At 37.1% G+C, this 27,187-nt stretch overlaps 1 protein-coding gene across 1 annotated transcript in view; it reads right to left on the reverse strand.

Moving 5' to 3' along the window:
* The window catches only part of LOC150103058 (uncharacterized), a 209,434-nt gene that overhangs the window by 138,744 nt on the left and 43,503 nt on the right, over positions 1-27,187 (reverse strand). Inside the window, exon 6 of the mRNA XM_090398069.1 lies at positions 21,190-21,392. Within this exon, the coding sequence (XP_090254195.1) occupies positions 21,190-21,392 (203 nt within the window). The remainder of the gene's footprint in view (positions 1-21,189; positions 21,393-27,187) is intronic.

Below are 27,187 nucleotides of genomic sequence, written 5' to 3' on the forward strand. Positions count from 1 at the left end.
TTTAATCTCCCTGTTGACAATAAATCAAAGGAGGTACTGAATGTGGTGATTTTGAATATTAAAAGGATATTTATTAAAATCATAAAATCAGGAAGAGGAAAAGTAAGAGTCCAAGAGAATGGCTTTTCAGTGGATAATTATGCAACAAACCATTCACATGGCATTTGTCCAATTGTGAGGAACAGATGCAAGATGATATCCCATTCACTTACAGTAGCAGAATCCATACTGATAATTATTTATTAGTTGAGTTATTATGAAGCAACACAAAAGCAGAGTGTTAATTGTTTTCTTCTTTACTTTAGAAAAAACTGAAATGAGAGAAACTGGATGGTAATTTGAAAAGATTTGTTTCCTTTCTTAGGAATGAACTGAATGTGGGCTAACTTGCAAATTGCTGGATACCAGAGGAATAGAATATAATAAAAAATAAGATATGGCAGGAATCAACTCTGGAGTATAAACCTTCAATGCAACTGGAGAAATGCCACAAAGATTGGAAGATATTTTGAATATTATGTTTGGAAAAGATTCTACTCATGTTTTTGTGCCCAAAAAATTAAAAGGAGAATTGAATGCTGAGTGTTCAGAAAGACATTTTTAGTAAGATTGTCAATAAAAGAACTGTAAGAAAAATAAAAACCATAAGATAAGATTGGTATTTTTAATGGGTAATGATATAATATAACCATCTAAGTGCAAATAAAAACAGAGTTAGAAAGATAATAGCACTGAAAAGAGACTAGAAAGCATGACTGCCATTTAAACTCAATACAAGTTTCCTACTTTTGAGCATTTCAAAATTAGTTCTGGAGGTGTTGAAAATTTGCTTCCAATTATTTCAAGTTCTAGTGTGAAAAGAAAGATAGACATTTCAATCAAAGCCAAATGCATTAGGCTTGAGTCTTCTATTGCACAGATTTAGCCTACTTCTTGCAAAACCAAAGTATTTAAAGTGGAATGGGGAATGAATATTTCCATATCATTAAGAACTGTTTGTGATGCATTCCACGCAAAACTGTCCATGCAAAAAACCTACTCTCTCTCTTTTTTTTTTAGGCTTGCACGGTGATCCGAATGCATTTTTGGAAATTATGGAGACAACTACCGTGTTTGAATATAAACTTTAGTTTACTATTACTAAAATTTTACAATTCGACGTTTCGACCTTTATGTTAAGGTCATCTTCTGGAGCGTACAAATATACACAGGAAACAAGCTATACCACAATCATACTGGTTCATTAAAGACACTGACTAACCGCTACCACAATTGTTGGCCTGACCTCTGGTGGGAAAAAAAAAAAAAATATATATATATATATATATATAAAAAATAAAAAAATATACATCAGCGCTAAAGTCCTATTATTTGTGTTGTCTACTATATACATATATTAACATTATATTAACATCATTCCAGCCAGTTGGAGTGGAATGGTTTCTGATGATAGCAGATTGGCTAGAGTCCTGACTTGTGTTGAATCTTTCAAATTAGGTTGGCTGAATGTGTGCCATCCAGATCCTTGGAATTTTCATACCATCTTTGTTGTTGATATTTGGGTGGTTTATCAGGATTTCGCAGGATTCTTTAAATTTTCTTTCGTACCATGTTTTTGTACGGTGTAAGGAGCAGGTGCTTTTCCAGTTGATTTGGTGTAAGGTGTTGAGTGCGTGGTCTGAGAGGCCTGCTTCACCATAATGGTTATATTTAATGTGTCTAATGTGTTCTTTTTTGCGTATAGGGATTGTCCGTCCTGTTTCACCAATGTACGGTAAGTTACAGGTGCAGCGGATGCAATGGTGCAGCGGAAAGAGGCATCAGATCCCTACCTAACAACATAGCAGACAAAATACGACTAGAAACCAGTAATGTCCTAAATACCAAGAAAACCATACAGAATAACCTGACTAAAACAGAATTAGCAGCAATCAAATCGTTAAAAGCCAAATAAAACATAATAATAACGAAAGCTGATAAAGGCAGTGCCACTGTGGTCCTTGACAGGTCAACATACATACTACAAATGAACCAACTAGTAGCCGATAACAACACATATAAAATGGTGAATTATAACCCAACAAAGAGGATAAAGGACAAAACAGAAAAACTATTAAAGTCCGTCACTTCTTGGCCACCAGATACAGTTAAAAAACTCAAACCCCACTACGCCCGCCCCCCCAGAATATATGGGGTTCCGAAAATACACAAACAAAATGTGCCCCTTCGACCAATAGTGGAAGGAATAGACAGTCCCAATTACCACCTAGCCAAGAAATTAGCGGCAACACTCAAGGAGTTGGTAGGTCATTCCCCCTCCTACGTAAAAAACACACAACACTTTATAAACATAATCAAAAACATAACACTCGACAAAGACGACTTATTAGTCAGTTTTGACGTTTCTGCCCTTTTCACTAATGTCCCCATCAATGACACAATTCTCCTACTACAAAACAAATTTCCGCCCGACATTACGGCCCTCTTTGCCCACGTACTAAAGTCCGGTTACTTCGTGTGGCAAAACAAATTCTACCTACAAAAGGAAGGTATGGCCATGGGCTCACCATTATCCCCCCCCAATCGCGAACTTCTACATGGAAACCTTTGAGCAAAGGGCTCTTGATTCCGCCACGCTTCGACCGACAATCTGGCTCAGATACGTTGACGACGTGTTCGCGATCTGGCCGCACGGTCGACAAACGCTAAACACTTTCCTCAGCCACCTAAACAAACAACACGAACGCATACAATTTACCATCGAAATCGAAAACCAAAATTCGCTCCCGTTCCTAGACACACTAGTTACACGTCTTCCTTCAGGCAATCTATCCTTCACGGTCTACCGAAAACCTACACACACGGGCCAATACATACATGCGAATTCATATCACCACCCAGCACAAAAATATGGAGTCATAAACACCCTTAAAAACAGAGCCACAACTATTTGCTCTAACCAGCAGGCCCTGAAACAAGAACTAAAAATCATTAGTGACACATTCATAAACAATGGCTATAACAAAAATACTGTCAATAAAATACTCTATAAAACCACAACAAAAACGAATCTAGACTACAGTAAAACCATAGCCATCCCATACATTAAAGGGTTATCAGAAAAAATCAACAGAATCCTACAACATTATAACCTTAATGCCACCTTTAAACCACCCACTAAACTTAAAACTATATTCAGCTCCTCTAAGGACTCTCTCCTCCCATTAGCTCATCCTGGAGTCTATTGCATCCGCTGCACCTGTAACTTACCGTACATTGGTGAAACAGGACGGACAATCCCTATACGCAAAAAAGAACACATTAGACACATTAAATATAACCATTATGGTGAAGCAGGCCTCTCAGACCACGCACTCAACACCTTACACCAAATCAACTGGAAAAGCACCTGCTCCTTACACCGTACAAAAACATGGTACGAAAGAAAATTTAAAGAATCCTGCGAAATCCTGATAAACCACCCAAATATCAACAACAAAGATGGTATGAAAATTCCAAGGATCTGGATGGCACACATTCAGCCAACCTAATTTGAAAGATTCAACACAAGTCAGGACTCTAGCCAATCTGCTATCATCAGAAACCATTCCACTCCAACTGGCTGGAATGATGTTAATATAATGTTAATATATGTATATAGTAGACAACACAAATAATAGGACTTTAGCGCTGATGTATATTTTTTTATTTTTTATATATATATATATATATATATTTTTTTTTTTTTTTCTCACCAGAGGTCAGGCCAACAATTGTGGTAGCAGTTAGTCAGTGTCTTTAACGAACCAGTATGATTGTGGTATAGCTTGTTTCCTGTGTATATTTGTACGCTCCAGAAGATGACCTTAACATAAAGGTCGAAACGTCGAATTGTAAAATTTTAGTAATAGTAAACTAAAGTTTATATTCAAACACGGTAGTTGTCTCCATAATTTCCAAAAATGCTACTCTCTCTCTCATGCCTGCTGATCTTGATCTTGCTCTATTCCATGAAAAAACTTCTTCAACATTATTCGTGGGAGGTTCATTCATCTAACAACATATTTATCATACTAAACCTTAAAATCCTTAACACCCCTTCCATTAACCACGTTACCGGCCAGGACATATATATATACATCCAAGCTACAATGTATGCAAAGTGCATATTAAAATTGTATTACCATTGATATCACATTGAAATATATGATGGATACAAAGCATATGAGGATGCGTATTTGATCCATAATGGCCGGTAAGGTGGTTAACAACATATTCCAGTCAGTTCACATGATATATCACTAATGGACAAGTTAAACAATAGGGAACCAAGAACAGAACCCTGGGGCATGCCACTGGTTACCCTCCTTTGTTGAGATAATGATCATCATACATAACTTGGTGGTATTGTTCAGAGAGCCAATCACAATCTAACCAATATACTGTTCATCCCCATCTTCTGCATCTTGTACACCAACTTATCATGTGGCAATCCACTGAATGCTTTTGCAAAGTCCAAGAATATCATTGTATATGATTCTACCTTATCTAATACAGTCGTTATCATAAAATGCAAGTAAATTGTTAAAACAAGAATTATTATCTACAAATCCATGCTGAACATCATAAAGAATACAATGTCCATCGACCTAATTTGTATTCTATTTCTAACCAATCTCTCCAACACCTTTACTACGACTGTCTCCCTTCTACAAGTTTTACAGCATCATTACACCAGAATGATATACACTGATAAAGTAGTCATTCAATAGTTCCACCATATCCTTTGCAATGGTCAATCTGCTGCTATGACTATCCACTAGTGTCAACCTTCCATAATTATTTTTCCTCCTGCTTGCCATGCAGCAGAAGGAAAAATAAACCCTTGAATAAACCATCGCCTGACCAGCCAATCCCCTCACATATTGCACTTTATCTTTCTTTACCATGCTCGTCACCTTCCCAGCCTGTAGTTTATACTCATCATGGATCTGATCACCACCAACTGTTCTGTCCATTTCACTACTACTCTATTTATTCACCTAACCCTTGGAATGCAGTTATACATTGCCTGTGTCAGATTCTACCTTCTGATTTTCCATGCACTGTTCAACATCTTTTTTGCACAGAAAAAATTTTAACAGTGCATGGAAATTAATAAGGTCATCTACGTAACATATTATTATATTTATTATTATTATTAAACAAGACCTCATGGAGTCAAAGACTCATCTAGGAGGTCCTTTTATCTCACACACATCTCATCATACCGGGTCTTAAACACATTCAAACTCCTTGCAGACACTTCACTCTCAGGCAAGGCATTCCAATCATTCACAACTCTTCATGAAAAAAACCTGCCTCTCACTCCCCTACTCAACCCCTTACCAACTTGTAGGTCTCTATCATATCTCACCTCTTCCTTCTCTCCACTAGACTCTGCAAATTACATCTTTTCAATCTTTCCTCATACTCGACATTCCATAGGTCAGAAACTACCTTAGTCAGTCGCCTTTGGACCCTTTCCAACATCTCTTCATCCTTCTGAAAACCAGGTGACCAAATCTGGGCACAATAGTCCATGTGTGGCCTAATCAAAGCCTTATACAATGGAACAAGAATCTCCCTACTTCTACACGTCAGTGTCCTCCTCATCATTCCCAGAAGTCTTTGTGTTGTCTTCACAATTTTGGCAATGTGTCCCCTAAATTTTAGATCCTTATCCACTATCACTCCCAGATCTCTTATTTCCTCTACTTCCAACAATATATTCTCACCAAGCAGAAATTCTGCATCCCATCTTTGTTTTCCAAATTTTAAAACCTTACATTTTGCAACATTGAACTCACATCCCCATTTGCTTGCCCAATCACTCAATTTATTCAAGTCTTCTTGCAAGGCCACAACATCTTCACTACTCTTTATGGTTCGTTCCAACTTTGCATCATCTGCAAACAACTGAATATCTCCATCCAAATCTTCGCCAATATCATTAATATACAAGTTAAATAGTAATGGCCCTAAAACAGATCCCTGAGGCACTCCACTAGGTGACTTTCCTTTTCCTGGATATTGCACCCCCATACACAACTTGTTGATACCTATCAGATAGCCAGTCTCCAATCCAATGCACTAATCTAATATCCAACCCCATCTGCTCTAGTTTGACTGTCAACTTATCATGAGGTACTCTATCAAAAGCTTTTGCGAAATCCAAGTATATTACTGTGTATCCTTCTCCTCTGTCCAAGGAAGCAGTCACTTTATTGTAATAAGTAAGTAGATTACTAAAACACGAACTCCCTTTAGCAAATCCATGCTGTCCATCAAAGATTATACCATTGTTGTCAACCCAACTCTGGATCCTAGTTCTCACAAGCTTCTCCAACAACTTAACCACAACACCTGACACACAGATAGGCCTATAGTTTGATGCTTGAGTTCGATCACCTCCTTTATGAAGTGGCACTATCTTGCCTTCCTTCCACTCTTTAGGGACTTGACCAAGTGCAAGACTCGTATTAAAAAAATATGTCAAGGCAGGTGTCAACTCTCTGGCACATTCCTTCAGAATACGCGGTGATATATTATCAAGTCCCATATGATATATTATGCTAGTTCACTACAGAGTTTCCCATATTCAGTACTTTATAATTTGACATGTATCTTATCCTTTTTTCGCAGTAACATTTTCTTGTTTCACCACTTCCCAAATGAGTACCTCCTGATCACTCTCACCAACTGGCAGCAGTGTCAATATCTCATTAACTATGCAATTGTTGATGCAGTTAGGAGTGCCTTACAAAACTGAAATATAAGCTCTGACAATACTGGAGGCCTGAAAAATAACAGACTATTCTGGAAGAAAACTGTCAACGGGAGCTAGTAATAATAATGTAAACTATTATAGTATCCTATATATCCCTTATTAATACATATCAAAAATTTGCTTATGATGATGATGATGATGATAAATTTGTGGAATCTCAAGTGATTGCTCTATCTTCTTCTTCTTTCGCTATGCCTTATCCTGTGTTAAACGGGGTCGGCGTTCCCATCTTTAATCTTCTTCTTCTTCCAGATTCTCCGGTCCAGGGCATCTTCCCGACTCCATCCTTTCTCCCTAAGATCCTTTGCCACCTTATCCCTCCATCTGAGTTTGGGCCTGCCTCTTTACCTCCTTCCCTCCACCTCCATATGATCCACTCGTTTACCAGCATACTCCTCACTCCTCTCTACATGACCGAACCACCTCAGCCTGCTTTCTTGTACCTTCTTACCGATAGGTCCCACCTTGATCATCCCTCTGATGTAGTCATTCCTTATCCTGTCCATCTTTGCAGAGCCGGCACTGGGGTCTTTGCTGCCCGCATGCAATTTCTATCTAAGCGCCCATGTAATGATCTGGAAGTGTGTGTGTGTGTGGTTCTTTTACAGTAATAAAAATTTAAATTATTTGAAATTCTTAAATAAATATTGACAGAACAGCCACACGTTGGTTCGCTAAATGTAATGAACCGGGGGTGTTGACTAGGCAGGATAATCGTTAAAAACCCAAATATTCAAAAAATTCTCAAAAGTTAAAGCAAATTTTGATAAAGCCACTTCACTTTAATCGTTTAATATAATGATACAGGGATTATAGCCTTCTCACCAACCCGAATCGCTAACAAAATTAAAATGAATTTTAATTAAAGTTAAAATTTATTTGAATTAAAGTTTAAAAAATTTTTGCATTTTACAATTTACTAAATTCTTAGTAACTTGTAAAAAATTTTTAATAATTTTTATAAGTGAAACTATCTTTTAGGAAAATAAAACAAACTCAAGATAGATGAGAAAATAAGAAAAGAATTCCGAAATAATTAGAGCATTAATATAAGTATTCAAAAAATAACATCTTTATAGAATAACAGAAAATAAATTAAATTACATAAATATACTTAAAATTTTTTTAATTAACATTTTAAGGTTTTTGATTTCATATTCACAAAATTAGAAATAATGGTCTTAACGTCTAATTCCGCACATATATCATTTTCAATAGCTATTAGCACCAAACTAACAAGCCTTTTTTGTGACATACTTGTTCTTAAGTAGGTTTAAATCAATTTTCAACTTGGAAAAGGAACGTTCACCGCTCGCTACACTAGCAGTTAAAATTAATAGTATTCTTAAAGCAATTGAAAAGTTAGGGAAAGATAAATTATTAGACACCATAAAATTAAGAATATCGAAAGGGTTTTGAATATTTAAATTATCCTTCTGAAAAATATCCCGGAAAGCACATAACTCGTTATATAGTTCTACTGCATTTACGTCTTTATTGTCGCAGTCCTTCAAGAGAATCTCTAAATCGTCACAATTTCTTCATAAATCGTCGTTATTAATTTGTAGTAATCTATACAAGAAATTGAAATTATCATATGTTTTTAGTTGTTCAAAACGTTCTATTAATGAACACATTGCAATGACTAGAAGTGTATAAAACACATTCACTGTAAATTTTTCTTCTGGTGATTGTGGCGTTTCGTCATGATGCTCGTAGTCAAACTGTCGTGTCTTCTTTTGTCGTCGAACTTCCATACCAGTTTTAAATTCTTGTTCTCCATCCACCTCTTCACTCAATTATTTTGCTGATTTTAGAAATTCTTTAAAATTCGTAGCTGATCAATACTCTTGTAAGAATATTTTTAAGTTTTCGATAGATTCTAAAGCAAGTGTAATGTTCATATTTTTGTCTTGAAGCATTTTACTCACAGGGTTTATTCTGTTAAGTAAATCATGCCAAGTTATAAGAGAGCAAATAAATTTGTAGTCCTTTATTTTAGCACATAATGTTTGTGCTTCATGCTGGGTTTCTTTATTAAAATTTTCATTATTTAAAATTTCAAAAAGTGCAATTTCTCCTAACTGATATCGTAGAGGGCGAATTGCATTAATTTTACTTTCCCATCGCGTTTCTGATGGCTGTTTCACTGTTACATTTTTTACGAAGTTTAAAAGGATTGCCCAACGTTTGTAAGAGAATGAAAAGAAATTTTATATTTCTTGAATAATTGCAAAGAAACTAATTGTATCTGCATTCACTTTGGCTGCATCATTAATGATTAAATTTAGAGTATGAGCAGCACATGGCATGTAAAAAGCTCGAGGATTTTTGTTTGAAAGCAAATTTTGGAGCCCATATTTTTTCTTTTTCATATTTGCCCCTTTGTCATACCGTTGACCTCGCATGTCTTCAATGGGAATGTTCCATTTTTCCAGTTGTTCCATTATTGTTGCACATAAACCACGTCCTGTGGAATCTGATATATCTGCAAAACCTAAAAAGTTTTCTCTGATCTTGACAATTCCATTGTCACAGGAAACAAAGCGAATAATAATGGTCATTTGTTCTGTTTTACTTGCATCAGGTGTGCAGGTAAATATTATTCCATAATTCTAAAATTATGGAATAATATTTAGATTTGCGAATTGATAATAAAATTGTATCCCTGATTGCGTTACTTAAAGTTTCCAATATTTCATTTTGACTGTCTTTACTCAAATAGTGTACCCTATTGTTTCGTTGTAGGGCACTTTCAACATGATTTTCCATAACGGGATCAAACATAGCAAACAGTTCGACTAATTTTAAAAAATTGCCGTTATTCCTTTCATATAATTTATCAGATGATCTGCGAAAAGCTAAATTTCGACTACCAAGGAATTTTATAATTTCAATCAAGCATTCTAAAATCGACTGTTGTTTCTTTTCCATTTCATACATGCTTTGAGTCTGGAAATCAACAGTAGTTTTTTTTTTTTTTAATTTTTATCAAGTTCCTTCCATTTTAAGAAATTTTTCATGTGAGTTAAACTAGTTTCATGTCCATGTAAAGTTGTACTTACATTTCTCCAATTGTTATAACCTTCTACAAGGCTCAGTAGGTCATTCAGTTGATTCAGTAGGTGTGACAAGTTTGCAACAAAAGCAAAAATCAGAATTTAAAGTTTCGAAATAAATGAGCCATGTTCTTGGCACGAGCTCCCTTTTTCCATTTTTCTATTATAATACGTGTCGCCAAATTTACAACCATATGTATCTCTGGGATACATTATATTTTTATTTTGAACAGGCCCCATTTCAATTAAAACAACTCGTAATTTTTCATCAATATTTCCCCATTCACCTGGATCTTCTAAATTTACAGACACTAACAATGTATTAGTTTTGTAGTCAACTACAACAAGATTTAGTTGTAGTTGACTAAATCATAACTATTTTTCAGTTAAATCATGTTCAATTATCTTCTTCAATAGTTGCAATAGTACTTTCATGCAAACTGGATGATGCACGGATCTTCGACTCTGATTTCTGATGTATTGAGTTGGTTACAATCTGCATCAGAATATTTTAATATTTTAACAAATTTATTAAGAGCCCCAGTTTGTTTCTTAATATCTGCTTCTTTCGCAGCACGACGCTTACGATTTTGTGCACCGAATAACTTTTTTTAATTTTTGATACCATTTCTATTTTATACCCACAAGAAATTATTACACAACACGACACAGAGATGAAATAATAGTCGGCACTGTGCTGCTGTCAGTAGCCTACTGAGATGTGTACCATATGACTGGTTAACTAGCAACAAATGTTTTGTATGAAAATTTGTTTCAGCAGATGAAAACATTTGACCGTTTCACTTTAGATAGTTTGCAGTAGACACAACATTCTGCAGGCAAGCATTTAGCCTGCTCTAGCTGCAAAATTGTAAACAGCTGGGTGATCAAAGAGGTGGCAATATACTTCTTTTTTAATTTTTATTCGGTGTATCTGGCTTTATTTATTTTAATATTGATCATTCTAAGAATTTTTTGGTTTCATGATAAAACTTTTGTTTCTTAAAAATTAACTTATGAACCATTCCCTGGTGGCGGCACCCCCATCGTAGCGGCGTCTGCATGCACTGCATGCTCTGCATGCCCGCTTCTGCTGGCCCTGCTTCTTTGTCACACTACTCATCCATCTCAACATCCTCATCTCTGCCACCTCCATCTTCCTCTTCTGTGCCTTCGTTATAGGCCACGTCTCCGTGCCATGGAGCATCGCCAGCCTCACCACCATCTTATACAGCTTTCCATTCATCTTACAACTCACTCTCTCGTTGCACAGGATCCTGCTCATCTTCCTCCAGTTCATCCAGCCACGTTATTCGGTGCTGTATTTCCTCATCCAGGTCACCATTTCTCTCGACGACCAACCCAAGGTACTTGAATTTCTTCCCTGAAGTCGTATGACCCTGGAGTCATATTATCATATCCTCGTCACTCCCCATTGACATATATTCGGTCTTTACCCAATTAATTTTCATGCCTCTCTCTTCCAATACCTTTCTCCACTCTTCCAGGGTCTTTTCAAGCTTCTCTCGGGATGATTCGCAGAGAACAATATCATCGGCAAACATCATGCCCTATGGAGCCCTATGACAATGGGAAACCCCTCTGTCATGCCGACACTAGACCTGACCTGGGTTTTCGCTCCCTCATACATCTCCTTCACCAACCTGATGTACTTTTCAGACACCCCTTCTTCCTCATACACCTCCATACCTCCTGTCTGACCACTCTGTCATATGCCTTTTCCAGGTCTATAAACATCATATGTAGCTCCGCCTGCATCTCCCTATATTTCTCCATCAATCACCTTAGCGCAAATATTGAATCCGTTGTCCCTTTTCCTGGCATAAATCCAAACTGCTCCTCACCAATTTTGTTTACCGCAGTATTCTTCCTTCAATTACTCTTTCCCATATCTTCAATGTGTGTGACATCAGCTTGATCCCTCTATAGTTGTCACAATCTTGAACATCTCCTTTTCCCTTGTAGATTGGGACGAGAATGCTTTTCCTCAATTCCTCTGGTATCTTTTCCTGTTGTATTTAAAACAATCTTTACTGTTATGTATTTCTTAAAAAGTACAATTTACAGTTCTCCAAATTCATTATTCACAAATTTCTTATTTCTCCTCAACTTTTTGTCCATCTGGAACAAATGTAATATATATCAAACAACCTATCATTCTATGGGATTATATTTATATATATATACAACACTTTATCAGCGTATATCATGTTGGTATAAATGATTCGGTACAATATATATAGAAAAGAGGGAAGTATTATGAGAATTGGAAGTGAAAGAAACAGAGGTGTATCAGATGTCATTATTATTATTATTATTATTATTATTATTATATTATATCACACCTCCAGGGAGTCCAAAGACTCATCGAGGGAGGGCATCTACTGTACAACTCTTCGTCTCACTACTCCACCAACTTTCATAATCTAACACCAAAGCCTTCTACCACCAACTACCACCACTAGTACTTTCACAGACAATCAGAAACATCCATGCCCACGGTGAAATTCGAACCTGCAGTCTTTTGGCTGGAGAGCGGATATGCTAACCACAGTGCCTAAGAAACTGATGTGTTTTAGATGTTCTATAGATTCCCCATTCAGGATGCAGTTGATGTTTTCCATGTTTCTGCATATTTTCATGGTCTTTGCCTTTTTGTTGTTGATTTTCATACTAAATTTATTACAGAAAGTATTCAATTTAGTTTGAGATTGGGTTAGATGTGAATAAGACTGTGGGAATGAATGACATTCACTATGTATTCTTAAGGAATGTGCGCCACAGTTGGTTATGCTCTTGACCTGGTTATAATGAAAGTCTTGCAGTGGATAGGGTTCCTAAGGAGTGGAAAGAAGGCAAAATAGTACCACTCCACAAGCATGGTTCTAAGACAGAAGTCTCCAACTATAGGCCAGTCTGTATAGCTGCAGTTGCGATCAAGGTGTTGGAGAGATTGGTAAGGAATAGAATACAGAATTGGGCTAATGGACATAGCATTCTTTATGATGGTCAGCATGGATTTGTAAAGGGCAGGTCCTGTTTTAGTAATTCACTTGCATTTGATGATAAGGTGACGAGTGTGTTAGACAAGGGAGAATCATACACAGTGATATTCTTAGACTTTTTGAAAGTGTTTGATAGATAATCACATGATAATTTGGTGTACAAGCTACAGAGAATGGGAATAGACAGCATATTAGTTAGATGATCAGAGATTGGCTCTCTGAATGATACCAGCAGGTTGTGTATGATGGAGCTATGTGTATGATATATGATTGTGTATGATGTCTCAAATGAAAAAAGGGAAAACAGTGGCATGCACAAGGGTTCTGTTCTTGGGCCCCTGCTGTTTAACTTGTTTGTAAACGATATATATTGTGGACTGACTTGGGATCTTTAATTATTTGCTGATGATGCAAAGTTGAGAAGAATTATAAGTAGCACTGTTGATGCTAATTCCATTCAGAAAGGTTTGAATAGACTTTTTACTTGGACAAAGCAGTGAGGTTGTAGTAATATTAAAACTACTATCAATAATATCAATATTGATATTATAATAATAAACTTTATACTAATATCAATTAAATTAATATCAATAAGTGCAAGGTTTTGCATTTTGGAGTGCAGAAATATAAGGCTGTGTACTATATTGATGATGCCGTCCTGCAGGAAGTGGATGAGATTAGAGATTTGGGAGTGATGGTTGACAGTAGACTGAAGTTTAGAGGGCATATTGCTAGTGTTGCAAAGGCTGCACATTGTAGTGCTGCTATGATATGAAGTACTCTAACATGTAAAGATAAGGAAATGGTTGTGCTACTGTATATGGCACTGGTCAGACTACACTTGGACTACTGTGCTCAGATCTGGTCACCTGGTTTTCAACATGATGTGGAGACATTGGAGAGGGTCTCGAGACAATATCAGGAGTTTGGAATGCCGGCTATGGGGAGAGAGGTTGAAGAAATGTGGATTGCAGAGTTTGGTGGATAAGAGGAAGAGAGGTGATATGATAGAGATGTTTAAGTTAGTGAGAGGATTTTATCAGATTAATCCAGAGGGGATTATAAAAAGAGTAGAAGGTGAGATGGAAAGAACCAGAGGTTATTCCTGGAAGTTATGTAAAAGTGTGGTGAATAAGAGTGTGAGGAGTAGATTTTTTACATGGAGAATTGTCAGTGAATGGAATGCATTACCAGAATGTGTTGTTAATGAGGTGTGTTAAGGATTTTAAGATTCTATATGATAAACATATTGTCAGTTGAATGAACCTCCCATGATGAGTTTGTCGACTCCATGGAGGGTGTAATAATAATATATATATATTTATACAAAAACACATTGCTTGGAAAGAAGTCAATGGAGAACCACATGGGTAAGGTACATCATTTGATGTAACGAGCCATGTTTTTATAGCCAGTAAATTGGAGGAGTATGATTCTCCTAATTTAGTGCAACTGTAACTGAGTGAAATGGCTTCAAGAAGAGAACTGACAGAGTTTAAAAGAGCACTATGATAAGTACAAGCCATTAGGAAAAAGAAAACGAGGATGTCCTCTTAAACGATTTAACGATGACTTCTAAGGCCGGACCAGGCCATGCTAGGCCTAAATCCTTGATACGCATGATGATGATGATGATGACTATGATAAGATTCCATGTTGCAACCCCATCTGCTCAACAAACTGGACTATCCAAGGTCAACAATCAGTGATCATACTCATTGTTGACTGATGGTTCCATACTGAGAAGGAAGTGCAGGGAGCCAACTGCAAGTGCTACCCACAGTGGACGACCCACCACATTCACCAAACATGACTGAAGAGTGCTACAAAGGATAATATGTAAAAACCACCATTCATCAGTCAACATGTTGAATGCAGAGTTCCAGGCATTGACTGGAACATGAATTTGCACAAAACAATGTAGATTGAAGGCTCACAACATGGGTTTTCTTGCAGGACCACAATACACAAGCATAAATTACCCACCGAGCCAACAAGCAGCATCATGTTCAGTAGGGTAAAGAGTACGTACAGCATAGCATGGAAGTTTGGAAAGCTGTGTTATGGAATGACAAATCATGCGATACCCTCTACCAAGCAGATGGACAGGTCTTTGTGTGGTAGATGTCGGGTGAATATCTCTTACCAAAATACATAACCCCAACTATGAAATTCGGAAATGGCAGTGTAATGGTATGGTCCTTTATTTGCGGGTTTGGCCTTGAATTTCTGTTTGCACTGCCATAAACATTGAACTCCGAGAGGTATCTGAATATTCTGGCAATGCAATACTTTCTACTTTGTGTGGCATTTTTACAGAACTGACCACTGCCTCTTTCAGCAAGACAATGTACTGTGTCATAAGGGTGCTGACGTAACTGCGCAGTTTGAAAAAACTAACATTGCCACACTTGACAGGTCTTCATAGAGCTCTGATCTCAACCCTATTGAAACTCGGTGGGATGAACTATAGCATGGGGTGAAGTCAAAGGATGTCTACCCCACAACAGTCCAGAATCACCCCCCCCTGCATTGAAGCGCTGTGGACGTACCTAAGAAGAGCTCCTGATTCAGATAAGTTATTCTAGGAATAATTAATTATATATGCATGATTGTTAGAGTAAGAGCGGCTGTAAACGTTGTGCGCTACCGGTATTAATAGTGTGGGGGATTTTTCTTGCCTAAACTTATTACGAAATCATTATTATTAGACCTGGTAAAAAAAAAAAGGCGGTGGCATTGTCATTCCATGATTTTAATACAGATTTCAGTCATTTCGTTAAGTGTGAGGTCTGTTATATGTATTCCTTCGATTACATAAATGACTTGTGGATGTTTAGCACGGATGGAAGAAGGGTGTGTGTGCGAAGTGTGACCTGAATGAGGAATTGATGAATGTAAATATGAAATTGATGACAGAAAGTGTTAGTACCGATTGTGTCGCAAGTGCACGTTTGAAAGAGAAGGATGGCGAGTAAGAGTAGTAAAAAATGTTAAAAAATCAGGAAAAAAAAAAAAAAAACAGCGATTTGAAAACTGTAACGGATGTTAAAAGAGACGAAAGTGAGGTGAGAGTGGCGGAAAGAAACGAAATTGAGAGAACGAATGAAAGTAGAAATGGAGTGACGCAGAAATCGCAAGTGAAAAAAATTGAAAGAATAAATGATAGCGAAAAAAGAATGAATGATAGCAAAAGTTAGACACATGTTGGACTGAAAGTACTGAAACAAAGAAAGATGAATGAGAGGAAACGTGAGAAAAATGATAGCGAAAGTTGGACGCATGTTAGTCCGAAAGTACAGAAACAAAGAAAGATAAATGAGAGTGAAAGTGAGAAGAATGATAGTGAAAGTTGGACGTACGTGTTAGACCAAAATGACGGAAACAAAGAAGGATGAAAGAGAGCAGAAAGTGAGAAGAGGGGGTCGAGAGTTAGAAAGATTTAATGGTAGAGAGAATGTGTCGCAAGATTCGGAAAGTGAATTGGATTGGATGAGGCAAGAAATAAAATGGACGCAGAATGAAATTAAGAGAATTCAGGTCAAAACTATTAAAATAAATCATGATGGCATGAAAGAGTTAACGAAAGATGAGCGAGTGGCGTTGTATGGTCACTCCATTATTAAAGGTGTGCAAGAGGATAAAATGTACACGGTATGTTTTCCAGGCGGCAAAATGAGTAGCGTGATTGCCCCCCCTCATTGGATATGGGGGGGGCAAGCAAAAGAGTTAATTGTATTAATTGGTACAAATGATTTGAGAGACAACAAAGAGCATGTCAGAATGAATGTCAGGAGGCTGCTTGGAAAGATAAAAGAGAATAGTGTGACAGGAAGGGTAGTCAGTGTGTTGCCTAGGTATGATTGCAGTGAAATGAGGCGGAGAGCAAGGATTATGAATGATATTCTGGCTGAAATGTGTGAGGAGATGGGAGTACAGTTTGTTAATGTGTGGAATGAGTTTGAGGGACGAAGTGAGCTGTATGGGAGCGATGGACTGCATTTGAGTGGTTATGGTGTCAGTCGCTTGGAGAGACTGCTGCTGGAAGGTAGAGAAGTGAATAGAGAGAATGAATCAGATCGAGAGGGAAGTGATGTGGAAGAGCAGGAGAGTAAGACAGGAGAGATTGCAGAAGTGGAAATGAATGGGGAAGTGAGTGGTATGAGGTATAGAAAATGAGAGAATGGGTGTGCAAGAGGAGCAGGGAAACAGTGAGGCTCAGGGAGGACAACGGTACACAGTGTGAGAAAGGTGGATGCTCCAAGAAGAGGTGAGAGCATGTGTAGGCAGGAAAGAAATGGTATGACCAGGGATCAAGAGGAAACAGATGAAATTGAAAAGAGTTCTAAAATGAAGAAGTAGAAAGGGAAATGACCCAAGTCAAGCATGGAGAGATCACATCGAGTGAGTGATATCAGTGGAACTAGCTGTAGATCCAGAAATGAGCTGTCATGTTTGTATACGAATGCTAGAAGTATAAGAAACAAGGCGGATGAAATGGTTGCACTAATTGTGTCTGTTCACCCAAAGATTGTCGGAATAAGTGAGACATGGTTAGATGAGGATGACATCCTGACAGGAATAGAGATGGAAAGGTATGATATGTTTCTTGAGGATAGAAGGGGTAAAAAGGGAGGGGGAGTACTATTGATGATTGAGAAAGAGTTATGTCCATACAAGGTAGAGATGTAAGAGGGAAATAGGGCCAGTGGTTTTGAGGCAGTATGGTGTGAGATAGAAGTGAATATAATCAAATACTTGGTGGGATGTTGTTATAGACCTGGTAATCTGGATGGTGGTGATAGTGAAATGTATAGTCAAATAAGCCAAGAATATAAGAAAAGGGTGATCATTATCGGTGATTTTAATTATGGCAATATAGACTGGAATGAAGAGATAGCAACTGGAAGTAAAGGAAATGAGTTTCTTGAGTTTTTGAGGGATAACTACCTCAGACAGTATGTAACAGAGGGCACATGAGGATTAAGGGTCTTGGATTTGGTCACCTCATCAGAGGATGTAATTATAAATGAGGTGTCAAATGATCCACCAATTGGTGAAAGTGACCATCAGGTGATTACCTGGGTGGTTGCCAGCAGTGCAAGGACCCCTGTGAAAAAAGGGTATATGTGGAATTACAAGGGGGGTGATTATGAAGAGCTCAGGAGACAGCTTGCGGGTGTAGCATGGAATGAGGAGTTAGCGGGAAAAGAGATCAATGCAGCTTGGGGGATTTTCAAAAACTATCTAGTAGATGCAATGTCTAAATGTATTCCGAGGGTGAGAAGGTTAAATAAGGGGTAGGTGTGAGATGGATGAAAAAAGAGATTAAGCATGCGATACAGAGAAAAAGGGCATTGTGGAGGCAGCATAGGAGAAGTGGAAATAACCAATTCCATGAGGACTACAAAGACCAGGCAAGGCAGATGACTTGGTTGGTGAGGGTAGCTAAAGTGAGGTATGAACAGCAGTAAGCTAATGAAGCCAAAAAGAATCCTAAGGAGTTCTTTCGATATGTAGCCAGCAAAAGAAAGAATGATTATGGAAGGACGACATTGATTGGAGGAAATGGTATAAAGACAGCTGTTGCAGAATGCGTGGTGGAGATACTTAATGAACAGTTCATAAAGATCTTTCAATCTTGTGAATGTGACTTCATGGAGAGATTAAGAGCAGTTGATGATGGGGAGGAGAGACTGACTGTAAGTGACCAAGAGGTGTTTGAGGAGTTGAGTAAACTAGATGTAAATAAGGCTGTGGGACTTGATAATATATCACCGCATATTCTGAAGGAATTTGCATATTTTTTTAGTACGAGTCTTGCACTTGGTCAAGTTCCTAAGGAGTGGAAGGAGGGCAAGATTGTGCCACTTCATAAAGGAGGTGATCGAACTCAAGCATCAAACTATAGGCCTATCTCTGTGTCAGGTGTTGTGGTTAAGTTGATGGAGAAGCTTGTGAAAATTAGAATCCAGAATTGGGTTGACAACAATGGTATAATCTTTGATGGACAGCATGGATTTGCTAAAGGTAGGTCATGTTTTAGTAATCTACTTATTTATTACAATAAAGTGACTGCTTCCTTGGACCTAGGAGAAGGATATACAGTAATATACTTGGATTTCGCAAAGACTTTTGAGAGAGTACCTCATGATAAGTTGACAGTCAAACTAGAGCAGATGGGGTTGGATATTAGATTAGTGCATTGGATTGGAGACTGGCTATCTGATAGGTATCAACAAGTTGTGTATGGGGGTACGATATCCAGGAAAAGGAAAGTCACTAGTGGAGTGCCTCAGGGGTCTGTTTTAGGGCCATTACTATTTAACTTGTATATTAATGATATTGGCAAAGATTTGGATGGAGATATTCAGTTGTTTGCAGATGATGCAAAGTTGGGACGAATCATAAAGAGTAGTGAAGATGTTGTGGCCTTGCAAGAAGACTTGAATAAATTGAGTGATTACGCAAGCAAATGGGGATGTGAGTTCAATGTTGAAAAATGTAACGTTTTAAAATTTGGAAAACAAAGATGGGATGCAGAATTTATGCTTGGTGAGAATATATTGTTGGAGGTAGAGGAAATAAGAGATCTTGGGGTGATAGTGGATAAGGATCTGAAATTTAGGGGACACATAGCCAAAATTGTGAAGACAACACAAAGACTTCTGGGAATGATGAGGAGGACACTGACGTGTAGAAGTAAGGAGATTCTTGTTCCATTGTATAAGGCTTTGATTAGGCCACACATGGACTATTGTGCCCAGATTTGGTCACCAGGTTTTCAGAAGGATGAAGGGATGTTGGAAAGGGTCCAAAGGCAACTGACTAAGGTAGTTTCTGACCTCTGGAATGTTGAGTATGAGGAAAGATTGAGAAGATGTAATTTGGAGAGTCTGATGGAGAGAAGGAAGAGGGGAGATATAATAGAGACCTACAAGTTGGTAATGGGTTGTTATAAGATTAATGGTGGAGAAGTTCTACAGAGAATAGTGGGAGATCAGGGGAGAACCAGAGGTCATCCCTGGAAACTGTATAAAGAGGCTGTGAGTAGGGGAGTGAGAGGCAGGTTTTTTTTGTGCAGAGTTGTGAATGATTGGATTGCCTTGCCTGAGAGTGTGGTGACTGCAAGGAGTTTGAGTGTGTTTAAAAGATGGTATGATGAGATGTGTGTGTGTCATAAAAGGACCTCCCAGATGAGTCTTTTACTCCATGAGGTCTTGGGAAATAATAATAATAATAATCTCATTACATGTTAACAGGAAAAATGGTTCAAACTTCCCATCGATCGCTATCATATGCTTATGGAAAGTATGGCTTGTAGGATTGCTGCAGCCGTGACAACGAAAAGAAGTGCTGCATCTTATTAAGATGATTGTCATGGCTGTTTGTTCCTCACACTATGGTGTCCATTGACTTGTTTCCAAGCGGTGTGTGTATATATACAGTGGTGCACACAGAGGAGGGACCAAGGGGCCTGCCCCCACAAAAAGAAGAAAAGGAAAAACACTAGAAAATTTTCCAAAAATCTTTTCGTAATTAAAATTCATTTTTTTTATTTATGTTGTGTCATGTCTTCTATTTCTATACTACTTATGAATTAGCGATCATTGCAGTTGCTCAGTCATAGGTTGTATGCGATGCGTAGTCTGTATTCTGAAATCGTCTACTCAACTCGCCCCCCACCCCAAGATTAAATCCTGAGTGCGCTACTGTATATATATATATATTTACCAGGGTACCAGATAAATGTGGATTATATTTCCTACAAGATGAGTCATTGACAAGAGGCATACCACTGTGTGAGGAAAGTTAGGCAAAGATAGCTTGGCTTGTAATATTATTATATGACTTGGGGAAAAGATCTCAAATGAAAGAATCTCAAATTCAATTTGGAAATGCTAAATTATAATTGAAACAATAGTTAATTTTGAAACGTTTATTCTTTCATAAGAAAAAAAAAAGTTTCATTGTTAAGAAAATCCTTAATCTCATTAGTTACACTGAATTAATCTGTATGGAATCGGTTCTTTTCAATTTCACTTACTTTATCTGATTTTCTCACTAGTAAAATTTAAAACATATGGATTATAAGTTTTTCATTGTACTGGTCAACTTCAGTGGCTGAACTGAAATCAATTTTTATTATATCAATTATAAATGTTGATTTTATAAAGTTAAATATCACAATATAAAACTGAATTAGAGCCTAAAATCTCAAAATTAGATTATCTCAAAAATATTTAAATAATCCTCAAAACATAGGAAAACTTACAAATTATCAAGATACATAGGTATAGCATCCCAGATGACATCTACTATGCGGTTCCAGTAACCCCAATTGAAAGTATAGAATTGGCGAGGAGAATTTGCAAGTTTTTCGACAATATTTTGTACAGCCTTTTGAACTATGTTTAATTTATAATTTGTCAACCACTGATTATACTGCAGTTGGAATTCACGTGGCAAGCTTTCTGCCTACAAATAAAATATACCTCAAATTATGTAATTAGTATAATTTAATTATTTTAACTTACATTTAGTTACATATATACACTTACAAAGGTGTATTAGGGAAAGAAAATGGCCAAGCAGAAGTGGGACACGGTAAGCAATGAGAATAGCAGAATATAATATAATGGTAAGAAAAAGGCAAATTACAGTGGTCTAATGCAGGATCTAAAGATGAAGCCTATGCTGGTCCTCAGGATAGCAAGACAAAACAGAAAAAAAGCAAAGATATACACGATGCCAAGATGATCAAGAGAAAGGATGGCACTATATCATATGAAGAAACAGATATGCTAGATAAATGGGAGATTTGAAAAATTAATGAATGAAGTAAATTATACGAAAAAAATGAAGAAGATCCAGTAATAAGGCCAATTCTTAACATAACAAGAATGGAAATGGAAGATGGAAGAGCACTGAGAAAGATGAAACATGGAAAGGAAGTTGGACCTAATAACATCCAGTATGCAAATATCTAGAAGTGGACGTGACTCTATTAAATGCCTTTAACAAAATCATTGAGAATGAAAAAATACCTGAGAGATGGAGAGAGAATACACCGGTTCCAAAGAAATACAAAAGTGATATCTAGTCCTGCAATAACTAGAGAGGAATTAAAGTCATGAGTCACACTACGAAGATATGGGAAAGGCTAACTGAGATGATACTGCAAGACTTGGTGTCAATTAACAAAGAGCAATTTGGGTTTATGCCCAGCTGGGGAACAACTAACACCATCTTTGCTCTAAGACAGCTCATAGAAAGGTACCAGGGAGAGCAACATGGAACTTTTTCTGGTCTTCACTGATTTGGAAAGGGCATTCAATAGAGTTCCAAGAAAAAAGATATGGAAAATCAAGATGAAGAAAATGATCTGATCCCATACACTGTGTACAAGACAGACAAGAATGAGGATAGCAAAATAAGGGTGAGATATGGAGTAGGAGCAACTGAGGCATTGTTGTTCCTACTGGTGTGGGTTCAAGTAGGGATTCATTAAGGGTCAGCTTGGAGTCCCTTCTTGCTTGCCATGCTCTTGGATATATTGACAGGAATCGTACGAAGTGAATCACTCCGAACGATAATGTTCGATGATGATGTGGTCCAGAAAGTATGTACACCTGGAACAAGACATGTATGAGGCTGGCAAAACAAGGGTGAGATATGGACTATGAACCATGGAGGCATTCTCAGTAAAAGTGAGGGTGTACATTTTCTTCTTCACTTACAGAAAAGAAGTAAGGGAATACAACATTACTGGGCACAGACAAGCCATGAGGTGTGTCTAGGATTATGTGTCCAAAGAGATGGATATCTGAACTCAATAGGAGGTCCTAATCAGGGTGGTATCATGCGTGCATTACAAAAGTGTCTAGCAAGTTAAAAGGAAAGATCTACAAAACTGTAGTAAGAACAGCACTGATGCATAGCAGTAAGACCTAGAAAATGACCAAGAGATGGGAGAAGAGAATGGACATAGCTGAAATCAGCATGCTGATACTTGCAAGATTGGATACTATCAAAAACTCACTGATCTGGGATGGGGTGGGGGGACAATGAAGATAACCCAAGTATCTTGAAAGATCTGGGAATAAGGCTGAGGTTGTCTGGCTGTGTAATACAGTAAGACCGAAGATATGTAGGAAGTAGAGTGCTGAAGATAAAACCACCACGCAAAAGATGCAAAAAGAGACAAGAAGTAAACAATGCTGAGTGGAGAACTTGAGAGGGAATCTCCAAGACCATGGAACTGGAGGAGAATATGGTCCCACACAGAAATGAATGGACAAGGTTGATCTGATGCAGTGCCCCTACTTGAGTGAAAATGAAGCTGAAGAAGAGAAGCATAATATTTGAAATATATTAATTTGCATTCATATAATAGACAGGCTTAGGTGTTAGATGTTATTAATAACTTATTTTAATAGTATTACAACACAAATTATCTAAATCAGGGGTCAGCAACCGGCAGCCCAAATGTACATTTTTGGCAGCCCATAAAAGGTTGACTATACTTACATGGCATGTGGCCCATATCTTGAATTATTTAAATACATTTTATAATATGAATAATAAATTAAAAATAATTTTATACCTATACTTCATGATATTGCCATGCAACTTGGTGCAAGTCAACCATGTGAGTCATCATGAGGAGGGGGAGGGATAACAAAGGCTGGCTTCATCTGATGACAACTGAGATTTTGGCGCACTTTTGCAGTTGCATTCCCTGGTCTCTCTTTTAATATAATTCAATAATTCAATAACATCAACTATTATTTTCAGAGGATATATATTTGTTAAAAATAATTTCAAAAATGGATTCAAGAAAACATAAAATTGCAGATGAAGGAAGGTTTAATAATGAATGGAACAGCAAGTACTTCTTTATTGAAAATGGGGGTAATCCCCTTTGTCTTATTTGTCATAAAAGTGTTGCTGTTAATATCAGACATCATTACGAGAATGAACATGAAAGCCAATACAAGGATTTGAACTGTACTTTATTCGTACTTTAAATATTTTTGTGTTTTTAAAGATTGATATAATAAAAATTGATAACTTATGTATTTTTCCACTCACTATTTTCTCTTAATTAAACACTTGTGGCCCAATTATTAAAAATGAAAGTTGAATGTGGCCTGAAAGTCTGAAAAGGTTGCCGGCCCTGATCTAAATTATAAAAAGATATTATTAACTGGTTTATATTTTGCTGCATTTCAGACCAGCATCTTCAGAGCACAAAATAACATGGTACAATTTACAAATTCCAATGAATAAGTGCAACAATTCTTATTGTAATGGACAAAAGATCTAAAATCCTAATTTGGTGCCCTCTAATATTGTAAAAAAGAAGTATTACAGATGTGTAAGAGTTGATCTTAGGATAACAGTCTCGTTAATTAAATTGTTTATAATATTGTTTATGTTGTTTGATGATATTCATTTTGTTGATGAAAAATAAAACCTATTTGTGTTAAACCACTCCATGTTTGTGGGATACCTAAAATCTACAAATCTAATATCCTTCTATCCCTATAATTGATAGCATAGACAGTGCTACTTATAAACTTACTGAACAGTTAACTAAATTGCTTGTCCCATTTACTGGCAACTCCTCTATTTTTATAAAAAATCCTCTCCATTTCAAATGACTAGTTAAAAATCACATCCTTAAAAATTTAGACATAATGGTTACTTTCGATGTTACTTCCTTATTTACTAATGTACCACTAATAGACACTTGATTTAATAAAGTAATTTCCAACCTGATATCTTTGAATTATTCAAATTAGTATGTGTGTAGGTTACTTTACCTGGCAAGGAAAAATCTATAAAGAGATTAATAGTATTATGATGGCTCCCTCCTTAACCTAATTTTTTCATATAACACTTCAAAAACAAAATGCCTACCACAGCTACATGTAAGCCCTTAATGGGGTTACACTTTGTTGATGTGTTTGCAATTTGGCCCCATGGGCAAGACATGGATTCTCTTGTTACTTAACTAAACAGTCAACACAACACTCTAATGTTATTATTATTATTATATCTTTTGTATCCAGGCCTCCATGGAGTTTTTTGACTCCATGGAGGCCTGGATACAAAAGACTCATCGTGGGAGGTCGTTTTTGGGAAACATAAAGTTTATCATACCACTCCTTGAACCCATTGACCGTTCCTGCTCCAACCATTCTCTCAGGCAATGCTTTCCAAGGTTCAACCACCCTATGCAAAGAAACCACTCCTCACCCTCTTGTGCACAGCCTCCTTTCGTAACTTCCAGGGATGGCCCCTTGTCCGTGGAGTCAAAAGACTCATCGTAGGAAGTCGTTTTTAGGAAACAGAAAGTTTATCATACCACTCTTTGAACCCATTGACCATTCTCACTCCAACCACTCTCTCTCAGGCAATGCATTCCAAGGTTCAACCACCCTCCACGCAAAGAAACCACTCCTCACCCTCTTGTGCACAGCCTCCTTTCGTAACGTCCAGGGATGGCTTCTTGTCCGTGGAGTCAAAAGACTCATCGGGGGAGGTCGCTTTTAGGAAAGACAAAGTTTATCATACCACTCCTAGAATCCATTGACCATTTTCCCACTTCAAATTCATCACTTCATAGTACAACAAAGAATCTAATAACAGTTTGCCTTTTCTTGACACATTAGTCACCTGCCTTTCAGATGGTTCACTATATTTTTCCATTTATAGAAAGCAAACACACAAACAAGAAGATATCTGTATAACAATCACATCATCGTCATCATCCAGCTCAATAGTATGGTATTCCAAAAGTACTTACACAGAGTTAGAGCTATTTGTTCTAATGATGCAACTCTTACCACAGAATTTAAATATCTTCACCATACTTTCCTGGCCAATGGCTTTAGGCATTTACTTGGGAAGGAAAAATCTACAAAGAGATTAATACTGCAATGGGTTTCCCCCACCCACAATCCGCACTTTAGCTAACTTTTGTATGGAACACTTTGAAAGCAAATTACTTACCTCATTACAAGCCCTTAGTGTGGTTATGCTTTGTAGATGATGATGTGTTTGTCATTTGGCCACCATGGGCAAGATACTTTGGATTCTTTTATCACAGTAACACAGAAACAGCTCTTACAAAGCAGATAAAATACTACATGGGCCTCCTACTTACCCCTCCTCAAACACACAAATACAAAACACCACAATTCCAGCTCTCTATGTCTGAGGTACATCTGAAAAGATAGCCAAAGTACTAATAAAATATGACCTTTGTACCATATTCAACACACATGTTAAATTACCACATCTGGTCTGCTCTACTAAGGATAAACTTAATCTCCTAGCATATCTTGGAGTGTATGTAGTTTCCTTCATACTGTCACCTATCAGCAATAGGAAGAGAATTTTAATTTTTATAATTAATGAGTTAAAATATCATTTATAGCAAGTTGAGAAAAAACATGTCTTTGAAAACAGGCAATACGAAATACAAATGCATTACAATATTATAATGTAATGAAACATTATAATGTTCTGATGATTTTTTTACAAAGAAACATTCTAGGCAATACCAAAATTTTGGCTTGGTGTAAAACCACTCACACTATGTAACATTTGCAAGGGCAAAAGATAAAATTCTGTCTATTCTTATAGACAGAATTTTATCTGTCCTAACATAACCTAACCCAGGCAGTTAGAAAAAACTAACCACCTGGATACTAGTGATCTCTGGATTTTAGTTTTCAACAGGTTTTTTTTTGGTTGTTCATCTGCATGAGACTAGAGAAATAAATAAATAAACAAAAATAAAGAGATAGCTTCAAACATGATGATACATATCCAACTGTGCTTTACGAGGGTGGTCTGAAAAGTTCTCAGCCTAACAATGAAAAAACAAATTTATAATTTCACAATTATGTTTATTTTTCAGCATAAACTCCCTTAAGACTAATACATTTATTCCAGCAATGCTGCAGTGCCATTATCCCATCCCTGTAGTGGTTCTCAGTATGATAACCACTACAGGGATGGGATAATACTCCTCTACAGCTGCAATCACCTCTTGATTCAAAGAAAAACGCAGACCAGTGAGGAAGAGTTTTAGCTTTGGGAAGAGATAGAAGTCAGAGGGAGCAAAATTGGGGAATAAGGTGGATGTTCCAACAATTCATGTGCAGATCCCTTAATTTTCCCATTGCCAAAACACCTCTGTGGGCAGGTGCATTCCTGATGAAAGGTGATTTTTTTTCTTCTGCAAACTGGGTCTTTTC

The sequence above is a fragment of the Typopeltis vanoorti genome, chromosome 9, assembly GCF_054136105.1.
Source record: "Typopeltis vanoorti isolate ZY-2024b chromosome 9, IOZ_Tvanoo_1.0, whole genome shotgun sequence".
In the NCBI taxonomy this organism is placed as follows: Eukaryota; Metazoa; Arthropoda; class Arachnida; order Uropygi; family Thelyphonidae; genus Typopeltis; species Typopeltis vanoorti.